Here is an 11,893-nt window from a genome sequence, read left to right as displayed (position 1 = left end):
CGTCGAGCTGAGCCTCCTTAATTTGCGTGGATAGGTGTGAATGGATAGTTAGAGTCAAAGATTTGACTCTATGACCAGTATATTATTTCCGACTCAGGTCGTCGGCTACTACATTGGCTTTGCCCGGATAATAACAAATTTCGCACTCGTAATCACTGAGTAGCTCGACCCACCGTCGTTGTCTCATGTTTAGCTCCTTCTGGTCGAAATGTGTTGTAGACTTTTGTGGTCTGTAAAGATCGTGCTTTTTGTACCATACAGGTAGTGTCTCCAGATCTTCAGAGCAAACACAACAGCTCCTAGTTCAAGATCATGGGTGGTGTAGTTAACCTCATGTGTCTTCAGCTGTCTCGAGGCATAGACTATGACTTTACCTCGCTGCATCAGAACACATTTGAGTCCTTGATTGGATGCATCGCAATAGACAACGAAGTCTTCTATCCCTTCGGGGAGGGATAGTATTGGTGCGATGCACAAGGCTCGTTTGAGCATTTGGAACGCTCTTTCCTATTTCTCTTCCCCGTCAAAGGCCACGTCCTTCTAGGTCAGCGTTGTAAGAGGTTTCGCTATGCGAGAGAAGTTCTGAATGAACCTGCGATAGTAGCCAACGAGACCTAGAAATTGACGAATTTCTGCAGGTGTCTTCGGTGCTCACCAGTTCTCAATGGCCCTGATTTTGGAAGGGTCCACATGTATTCCTTCTTCTCTAACAACATGACCCAAGAATTCGACTCTTCGGATCCAAAATTCGCACTTGGAGAACTTCGCATAGACCTTCTCCGCTTGTAATGTTTCTAAGACTCTACGGAGGTGTTGACTATGTTCCTCCTTACTTCAAGAGTATATAAATATGACGAACTGATCCAAGTAAGGAACACACACCCTATTCATCAGATCCATGAATACTGCGGGCACGTTAGTTAGTCCGAACGGCATCACCACAAACACATAGTGTCCATAACGAGTTCGGAAGGTTGTCTTGGGAACATCCTCCTCTAACACTCGTAGTTAGTGATATCCGGATCGTAGATCTATCTTCGAGAAGTAGTTGGCTCCTTGATGTTCATCAAATAAATCATCAATGTGGGGCAAAGGATAATGATTTTTAATGGTAAGCTTGTTAAGTTCTCTATAGTCGATGCACATGCGAAACGATCCATCTTTCTTCTTGACGAACAAGACCGGTGCTCCCCAGGGTGAGAAGCTTGGTCTAATGAATCCCTTCTTGAGAAGTTCGTTAAGCTAACTGGAAAGTTCCTGCATCTCGGCCGATGCTAAACGATAAGGAGATTTGGCTACGGGAGTAGCTCCTGGCACTAAGTCGATTCTGAACTCGACTTGGCGTTGTGGTGGTAAACCGGGAAGTTCTTCCTGGAAAATATCGGGAAAGTCGCATACTTCTGGGATGTTCTGAATGTCTTTCATTTCTTGACTCGTATCAATGACGTGTGCGAGGAATGCATGATATTCATTTCGCAAGCACTTCTGGGCTTGAATGCACGAAATGATGCGAAGGCTCGTACTAGGTTTGTCGCCATAGATAACTAAGGTTTCGTTGTTAGGAAGGTTAAGACGAACTGCTTTTTCAAAGCACATGATGTCGGCGCAAAGAAGACTCAACCAATCCATGCCGATGATAACATCGAAACATTTAATTGGGACCGGCATGAGGTCTATCTTGAAAGTATGGCCATCTAAAGTTAAAGTACAACCTACGTATATATAGTTAGTACTCTCCGTTTTCCCATTAGCCATTTCTACCGTGAATGAATTATCTAATGCACGTGGTTTTTTTTTAAGCAGGTGTGCAAATTTGTGACTTACGAAAATTTTCTCTGCTCCACTGTCGAAAAGTATGCAAGCATATGAGTTATTGAGGAGAAACGTATCAGTAACTATCGTAGGATCAGCTACCGCTTTCTCGTGGCCTAGGGCCATAACTCTTCCTACTCCTCCAGCTATCCCTGCTTTAGGGCAGTTCCTCTTGTAGTGGCCCACTTTGCCACAACCATAGCAAGCTTGGCCCATACCGGCGTTAGGAACCTGGGCGCCCGGAGCTGTTGGAGTCTTGCAGAAATGGGTTGTATGCCCCTTCCTGTTGCAGTTAGAGCACTACATCTCCCTGCAAGGTCTGTTGTGGTGGAAGCTACATTTGTTGCACTTCGGGAGAGTTCCAGCATAAGTTTTTCCTTGTAAGGGGTTCACAGGGACAACGGGAGTTATCGTGGCAGCATTGATTGCCACAAGTTGTTGTCTCTTGGATGATTCTTGCGAAGCCCCTCTTTTCCTCTTGTTCCACCCATTCTTGTTGTTGTTGACCTTTTGTGGTACGGGTGCAGGGATTGTTGGGTTCTGAGGTTTTCTGTGATCTATGAGAGATTGTGCCAGCTCATTGGCATTATCGAAAGTGACAGGCTTTAAAGCTAACACACTTGACTGGATCTGGGGCGATAGACCCCAGATAAATCTCTCTATCTTCTTGCTCTCAAGAGCAACCATATCAGGGCATAGAATTGCCAAATCACAGAACCTATTCGTGTAGGTTGATATGTCGGGTCCAACCATTTGTAGACTCCAGAGGTCCTGCTCGAGTTTTTGTACTTCACATCGAGGACAATACTCCTTCATCAACATGTCCTTCAAGTGTTCCCAGCTGATGGAATATGCTATCACTAAAGTCAGATACTTAACATGGCCGTTCCACCATGTTAGTGCTCTTTCAAAGAAGGTACAAGCTGCAAACTTGACCTTGTTGCCCTCCTAGGAAGCACAGATTTCAAAGATAGATTCCATCTTTTCAATCCATTGCCTTAACACCATAACCCCACCAGTACCATTGAAGCAGCGAGGCTTGGCATTCGTGAAGTCCTTATAGGTGCATTCCCGAGGGTGTCCATGTCTTTCGCCATGGTTCCAGGGAGGTACACCTGTTCCCGATCCACTAGGGACAGGGGCGTTGATAGCTGACACAACAGCTGCAACTGCTGCTGTGAAAGCTTCCTGGAACATAGTGGCATCAAAGGAGGAGGTAGTTGAGGAGGTTAAGGTGGTGGTGGAGGTCGTGGTATCGGTGTTTCGTTGTTTTAGTTACACCTGGGATTCCTGCGTGGCGGCATCTTTAAGTATACGTTTAAAAGACGACGACATGGATAAGAATAAATGAATAATGAATGTGTCTCATGGACTAACTCTCCATAGTCAAACAACAAAATGAATAGTGTATCTAAAGGAAGATGATAGTATTTGGATAATAATTTCCATATGATTAGCTATCTGTTAATAACACGCGGATTACAGATGTAACAAGTTCGGGAAAAATGGCCCAAAGGTAGGCCTTACATCAACCAAGATAGGAAAATTTTGACAGAACTATGAATAGATCAAGACCTAACAGGTCTAATATTTACAAACATAGGAAATTATACCAAAGTTTTTACATAAACTAGGTTATATCCAAAAGATGAGTCGTCGAGATTCTATCGGCGATGAGAACTGCTAGCATGAGTTCTTGATCCCGACAGTAGACGTTCTATGTCCCCCATACGCCTGTCAGCTCTCACTTGCTGAGCTTGAAGTTCCTTAACTTCGGCTTGAGTTTCAGCAAGTTCCCTTTGCAGAGCTGCATTACGGACCAGAGTCCTTTCATGAGCAGACTCTAGTTGGCGAATGCGGACGGTTTTGAGGCCAGAGTTGGCATCAATCTCCAAAACTCGATTGATAGTTGATTGACCCAGTATCGTGTTCCTAGAAATCCTACGAACCATGATGGGTAGGACCCTGTCAGCAGATCCTCCCTCATTGAGGTTGTATAAACTTCTGTCTCCGTTATAGTGAATGGGTTGACCCTGTTCCTGACTCCATTTATTCAAGTTAGTGGCCCATAGAGGTGTGGGTCCTTGAAATGCAGGAGGGGGGTTCAGGTTTGGGTCTTGAGCAACTAGGGGTAGGTTGCTGACTTCAGGCTCCAAGTCAGAACTATCGGAAAAACCCTCAGCATGGTGATTATCCAAAGGGATTGGGTGATCATCTTCTGGTTCTTCCTCTAGCCATCCAGCGTTGCCTTGGTTTGGGAAGTACAGATCGCTGTGGTGAAATCCAGCCATTAAAATCTATGCGAGAAAAGGGATATAAGAAATAGCTAAATAGACGAATTGACTAAGATAATTACTGTAAGACTAAATACCCCTATGGTATTACTTTATGGTGGTGTTGGTAAGTTTTTAGACTTGTTGCCACATCACAACCATTCTTGGGCATATGCTAATCACTCCTTGGACCAACATAGTTGATCGGGCTATGCCATTCCCAAGACTGACCATATATCCCCAGGCTTACTTGTGATATTCAACAATCGTAATACTTTTGTTCTTGTCATTGTAACAGTGATTTTAGTATGAATGCAGGCACGTATACTAAATTAAATATTTATTATTTAAAAGTATAACTCTTAGACAGAGTGCTTTTCTCAATGTATTTATAGTTAGTATATCTTTTGTGGGTTGATATACTATATTCACTATAAACAATGCTCTGATACCAATCTGTCACACCCTAAAACAAAGAACGGCGGAAACGTTCCGGGGTGGAGGATGTCATGTACAGTATCACAATAGTGTAAAGTAGTAAACAAGCAACAAAATCATCCATTGCATTAAAAGTAAAGTTTTAATACATGTGTGTTCTTTCAATGTAATAAGACACCAAAAATACAATCAAAATAAAAGAGGAGTCTTGTCTGTGCTCCGTCTTCTCAAAACCTGGCCATCATACCTGTTTACTGGTGACCAGAGAATACAAGTTATTTTGAAAGTTAGTATCAGCCTAAAGCTGGTGAATTCATAATTATTTAAGTGTCATTGTCTTGTTTTGGAAAATTGTTATGAATGCCTTGTAAATCTTTAAATGAAACAATTGATATAAGTATGAAAACCCTAGAAAATCCCTTATTTCCTACTAGTATGAAATGTAGTCTTCTACCAAGACCCGAATGTTTTGTAAGTAAAATGATGTTTTTTTCCTTTCTTTTGACTAGTACTCAAAGTACCTAGTCTAACTCCTCGTTTATGTGAATGTATCACAAAATAAAGCAATAGGAAAATGTACTAATGTAATTGTTATCCTTTTGTACTAGGATTAACACGACATCGTGATTAGCGAAATGTATAACCTTTAAACATCCGTAGATTGTTCAATTGTCCTCTGTAGCTACAGCAGGGGGGAGGAAGGGTTAGTCCCGTAAACGTATTCCTAATATAAGTATTAACCGTAGGCATCCATAGATGTTCATCAAACTCTGTAGCGAACAGTAGGCCCGAGGAATGGTTAGTCCCATAAACGTATTCTAATATAAGAATCAACCGTAGGCATTCGTAGATGTTCATCAGCCACTGGTGCTAACAGCTGGGCTTCGGAATGGTTAGTCCCGTCTAGATATCCTGTTGAACTGGGATAGACAGGACAATTTACATAGAAGGTACTAATAAATCATCCTAATGAATCGAGGTATAAGTATCCATGTAAATGTATACAGGAAAATGTATCTACGTAAAGGTACTCATGTAATGTATTCATGTAAGGTACTCATGTAATGTATTCATGTAAGGTATTCATGTAATGTATTCATGTAAGGTACTCATGTAATGTATTCATGTAAGGTACTCATGTGATGTATAGTGTAGACTCATGAATGAACTGACTCTGATGTATTTCCTTGTAATAGGAATAATGTTATGTATCTCTTAACTATCCCTATAATACTTAACTGGAAGGTAATTGATTGTCCAAACAGGTTTATACACCCTTGCTACACAAGAGTGTGGGAAATTGAATGAAGGATGAAAACTATAGCATCAATACATATAAAAGAACATAAGTGTATAGATATAGTTTTGTTCAAGAAGGTAAAAATGGTTTTGTAAGACATCTATGAGTTTTGAACAATAATTAACAATGACTTGGTGTCATTTTAATAAACATTTCAAACGTAATACTTTTGCTATCAAGGTATTTTTAAGATATATAACCATTTCATGCATCACATTTTGTAGTACGCAAAATCTGCTGAATGAAAACATAGTTATAAATACATATGATTGATTTAATAACATGTTGTTTTCTACCTGTATTCCCCCCCCCCCCCATTAAAGCATTTAAAATCATTTAAAACATTGATTAAGGGGTATGAACTCACCTGTAGATGGTGGTTTGGATGTACTGAACGGTGAAGGATTGTTAGGTGTCAAGTGAGGACTTGTACACACACTATGATACTAATGAACATATAATCACACAAATATGCACCCAATTATTCTTAAACTACTAATTGTAAATGTTTAAGACATCCTAGAACATGATAAACACTTTATATAAGTGTTATAAGCCCTAAGGATTGCATCTAAGTTGTTGTGGGACAAGGCTAATGGGTTTAGGGTTCCAAAGGACCCTATACATGAGTTTAATCTCCAATAAACCTCACACAAGGAGTTTACGGTCGTAAACCCTTGAGTTTACGGTCGTAAGCTCCTAAGCTTAATGACATTTTGTGTTTTGAAATGTTACATTATCCCTAGAAGCAATTCTGCTTGGTGGTTTAATCCATGGAAGAGTTTAGGGTATTAAGACACTCCTTTGAGGAGTTTATGGCCCCAAGGCCATTCCCTTTTGAGTTTACTGCTGTAAACTCATTAGGGAAGGGGTATTTTTATGTTTTCAAGTCTCATTCTAATCTAGGATAGGTTCTAGACATTTATCTAAGGCTAATGAAGGCCTTAGGCACACTTTGGTACCCTTGATGGATGTTCAAGGCCCAAAGACCATTTCCATGAGGTGGAGATCAGCTGATCAAGGTGGGCTTCTCTTTCAGCAACTGATGGTCCGGACTGTTGAGAGAGTGAATGCAGAATTGCATCAAGTTTGGAATCAAGTCCGGAGACTTTTTGATCCAATTTAGAGTTCAGCTCCGTTACGGATGTTTCCACATATGCCAATTTTTGCATGGTGTCAGAGACATTGGTCAGGATCTTGAGAAGAGCGAATGGGTCAACGTAGTCACCAGCAGAGGATTCCGAATCGGAATCAGAGTGTTGTAGATGACACTGGTCTGATGAAGGATGAGTTGAAGGACCCGGGTTGGTGGCAACGTCGTCTTCTTGATGTTTGGTTTTTGAACCGTTGTCCAGAGTAGTTGAATATGAGGAACCAAAGTCATAAGAGGACTTGGAAGTAGATGGTTTAGACACAAAGTATGCTAAAGTCATGAAATTGTATTCCAGAATGATTTTTTCTTCGTCTTCCAACATCGACTTGGAAATCTCCTTGATAAGTGGTCACCGTAGGTTGTTCCGAAGTGAGTTCAGCATCTGCATCATTGTCAATAGGAAGAACATAGGGCAGGTTGCTTTGAATGGCCCTCTTTCACATTGAGATGAGAGTGGATTCCACTTGAGTACATGTCAGGTCCGGTCGTCGTGATGCGACCCTGTTAACAAAATCTTCCCAATCGGGATCATTAGCAGCTGGTCGTCCTTTACGCCTTCCGGGTATTAGACCAGTTGAGGCTTCCGAAGTTAGAAGGACTACTCCTTCTTCGAAAAGCTTTGGGTCCGGAACAGGGGTTCCGGAGTGTGTGCGTGCGGAAGAAACAATTGGATCAACAAAGGTGACTCGTGGCTTTGTTCCAGGGGGCTGCAAGGAACTATGGTCAACACCTGCATCACCCTTTTGGGAGGGTGAGGGTGGATTATGTGGAGACTCCCCGTGAGTGTGTGCAAGTGGTTTTGAAACACTGAGGGGTACCTCAGATGAGTGGGCAGGAGGGGTGAGCAGACGACCAAAATCAGCCGAAATGTCATGGGGTCCTTCCTGTTGAGAGGAGGAACTGCTTTGGATTTCTTTTTGGCTTTAGGCTTTATGGGAAAAGCCTTTCGCTTGGCTGGCTTCTTGAACTTAGATACGTACTTAGCAGCTTCGACCTCTTCCGAAATAGGCTCAACAGAGACCGGGGCAGGTTGTGTTGGGTCAAACACAACCGAAGTCTCTAAATGTTGTTTTAAATAAGGAGAATCGGAAGGAATAATGGCCAACACATGGTTCGGAAGTCGTCTGACAAAAGAAGATTGGTCCGGAATCTTATATGCTTTAATGATTTTGAATGAGATACATACCTCCGGAGGAATTGTGTTAACCGGAAGCAAGGTTCTAAATAACGTAAGGCTTTACTTGGCGGCAATGTCAAGCCTCAAGCTTTTCTGAGCCTTGGCGAGTCATGACGTTTGTAAGGCGTGACTTAAGGCGGCAATTATCTATATAATTAACATTTTTATATGTATTTTCAACTATTATTAATTTTTATACACATGTATGAGTTAAGGCGGCGTTTTGACAAAGCTTGGCGGCAGGTGCAAGCCTTGGAGTCGTGGCGCGCCATGGCGGAGCCATGGCGAGCTTTTTAGAACCTTGACCGGAAGAGGTTCGGAAAGTTCTGTGAATATTTGTTTTCAGGGCCCAAAATCTAGGGCTCGAAATTTTTTTTGGCTTCCTCTTGGTGGCGAACTTGCAAAAATCATGCCACAAAACTTCCGGGAGATCTACAGCGTTTTCTTGTCCGGAGTAGATGCTGAAGCCGATGTTCAGCCAATCCTTGCTTAATGTATATGTACCTACAAGCTTTCCGGACAGTCCTTGGATGATGAGATGCATAAGTGCAGTCCAAAGCCCAGAAATGGCGGACTTTTTGAAATCTTTATCCTTGTTGTCCTGTGTATAGCCGATGTAGTTCAGAAACGTCTGGAACTCTTTAGACGTTGGCTCAATGACTTTAAACCCTTTGGGATTTGCTTTCATTCCAATCGCTTTGAGGAATGTTGACTTGTAAATAGGAAGTATTCTGTCTCCGATGATGGTAGTCTCTAAAACTCCAATTACAAGTCTAATACTGGTAAATGCCCGATGAAGATGATGAAGTGGTAGTGGAGGATCAAGGATTTTAGTGAGGGGAATGGAGATGGGGTGGTTGGCAATAAACTTAATCATTACTCTTATGGATTCATCATAATCCAATGGGTTAAAGGGGAAGAGTTGTGTAGTGTCCCTCAAGAATGGTTCTAGATCGGTGGAGGAAGATGAACCTTTAGAGTCCTTGGGGGACTTCTTCCTTGCGATGGATTTCTTGGGGTGTCGATGCAGTTTGGGTGGGGTTATGGGAACATATCATTGTTGAATAAAGATGAATGCTTGAAGAACACCAAGAACAGTTGAGAGTATTAGCGATTGATAGTTTTGGGAGTGTAAAGAGGTAAAGGTGGGATTTGAATGGGTATATATAGGTAAGGTAAATGGGTCGGGTTGGAAGGTGTCATGATGAGGATCCGATTATATAATGGGTTGTATGTAATGTTTGGGAACGTGAGTTGACGGGTGAGGTGAAAGGGTAGGGTAATTTGTGGCTAAAAATGGAGATTTCAACCATCAATTCGATGACTATTTTACGGGGCGTGCAAACGTGTCACGCAAATCGAGGAGGATCAGATAAGGATCTTCCTAAAAAATAACCATTTGAGAAGACCGTTTCACCTTATTACCTTTTGGTATTCCGGATGGGTTGTTCTGGACAGTGTATGAACCAGAGGGTAAGAGTCGTGATCCATAGCATACTTGTTTTAAAAATATCCCGAATCAAGTTTTAAAATTCTGAAGCAATTTTGAAATTCCAGAGCACTTTTGAAAATTCCGGAGCAAGTTTGAAATTCCGGAGTACTTTTGAAAATTCCGGAGTACTTTTGAAAATTCCGGAGTAAGTTTGAAATTCCGGAGTGGAATTCCGAGATGCCATTATGAAGTATGTTCCGAGATGAAAATCGACTATGGTGACAAAATGAACTTAGAGCATCAATCAATCAGAATGAACTGTACAAATTAAAGACTCAAGTGAAGGTTAGATATAACAACAAGAGAATGATCCTATGTATTCAGAGAGAAAGTAGTTCCGATACGAAAAGATTTTGAAATCGGAACTAGATTTCTTTTAAATACATCTATCAAAGAGAGCAAGTCTCTTGAAAGAACTGAGGATCTGGTTTCATCATCCCCATATTGTTCAGAAACCCATTGAATTTGGTTTCATCAAATGCCTTGGTAAAGACATCAGCAATCTCATCGTCAGATGGAACAAAAATGAGTTTAATATTACCGTTAAGTACATGATCTTTTATGACATGGTACCTTATATCGATGTGTTTGGTCATTGAGTGTTGAATTGGATTGTGAGAAATCACAATTGCACTTTGAGAATCACAATAGATAGGAATGCGTTTAAAATGGTAACCATAATCAAGGAGTTAGGATTTCATCGATAGAACTTGAGATGTACAGCTGGCAGCAACAATATATTCCGCTTCGGCTGTAGAGTGTGCGATACAGTTCTGTTTCTTGGATGACCAGCTGACGAAACGTCCTCCTAAGAATTGAAAGCCACCCGAAGTGATTTTTCTTGGTACCTTTAAGGTATCAGAAAATTTGTACCTTTAAGGTATCGGAAAATTTGTTTCACAGCCAAAAAATGAGACATCTTTGGATTCACTTAAAATCTGGCACATAGGCATGGGTAAAACATAATATCCGGACGACTTGCTGTGAGATAGGGTAGAGATCCAATCAATCCACGATACTTCTTTTCATCAATAGGAACATCGGAAGGGTCGGTAAAGATCTTATGTCCGAAGCCGATCGGTACCTTTGTAGAGGCATAGGTGTCCATTGAGTATTTCTTGAGGATTTCTGAAATGTACTTCTCTTGGTGAATGAAAATTCCTCTATTGGTCTGTTTGACTTGAAGACCAAGAAAGAAGATTAACACCCGATTCATGCTCATTTGGAATCGATTGATCATAAGTTTAGCAAAGTCAGCAACGATAGATGCGTCCGTAGATCCAAAGATGATATCGTCCACATAAATTTGCACTAGCATGAGATGCTTACTGTTTTGATCTTCGGAACAGTGTGGGATCAAGAATACCTCTTTGAAAGCCAGATCATTTGAGAAAATCAGTGAGAGTCTCGTACCATACCTGAGGAGCTTGCTTGAGTCCGTAGACAGCCTTCCGGAGTTTGTAGCAGTAGTTCGGAAATGAGAGATTGATAAATCCGGGGGGCTGTTGAAGATACACTTCAGTGTCAAGTTCACCGTTAAGAAAAGCACTCTTAACATCCATTCGGTAAATTTGAAGCCTTTGTGAGCTGCATAAGCAAGAAAGATTCTAATGGCTTCAAGACGTGCAACATGAGCAAAAGTTTCATCGTAGTCAAGCCCTTCGATCTGGGTGAATCCTTTAGCCACTAGTCTTGCCTTATTTCGAATGATAATTCCTACTTCATCTAGCTTGTTGCAAAATACCCATCTAGTACCGACAATGTGATGATTTTGAGGACGAGGTACGAGAGTCCAAACTTCATTTCGGTCAAAATCAGCCAGTTCTTCTTGCATGGTTGTAATCCAGTCAGCATGCTGCAATGCTTCCTTAATGGAATTGGGTTCAACCATGGATATAAATGCTGAAACATGGCATTCATTTTGGACGCTAGTAGCAGAACGAGTCTGTACACCAGCATTGGGGTTACCGATTACTTGGTTTGGAGGATGATCCTTGGTCCAAACATGTAATCGTGGTAGTTCTTGTACAACAGTTGATCCTATATCAACAGTAGAATTGATTAGCTCCCTCTAAATGGTTTGAATGTTGGGATGATTCTCCCCTTGAACTTATGAACCAGAGAGATGGACATCATCATCAGAAAGGAACTCAAAGAAGTTTCCATTTTCATCATTGTTGAGAGGATTAGAGTCATCAAACACATCAGCTGCATCTTGGAAGCCATCCACATTTGATTCAAGAGAGGG

General features: G+C 41.4%; 1 protein-coding gene across 1 annotated transcript; it reads right to left on the bottom strand.

Annotated features, from left to right (window-relative positions):
* Window positions 1-9,893: 9,893 nt before the first annotated feature.
* LOC111921618 (uncharacterized mitochondrial protein AtMg00820-like) lies at window positions 9,894-11,536 on the bottom strand. The gene is made up of 2 exons (XM_023917198.1): window positions 11,064-11,536; window positions 9,894-9,903 (listed from the first exon to the last, which is right to left on the bottom strand). Exons 1-2 carry the CDS (start codon window positions 11,534-11,536, stop codon window positions 9,894-9,896), a joined length of 483 nt encoding a protein of 160 aa, XP_023772966.1.
* Window positions 11,537-11,893: the final 357 nt, after the last annotated feature.

The sequence above is a fragment of the Lactuca sativa genome, chromosome 3, assembly GCF_002870075.4.
Source record: "Lactuca sativa cultivar Salinas chromosome 3, Lsat_Salinas_v11, whole genome shotgun sequence".
NCBI lineage: Eukaryota > Viridiplantae > Streptophyta > Magnoliopsida > Asterales > Asteraceae > Lactuca > Lactuca sativa.
The sequence above is the reverse complement of the archived record's forward strand: the minus strand, read 5'-3'. Positions and strand labels throughout refer to the sequence as shown.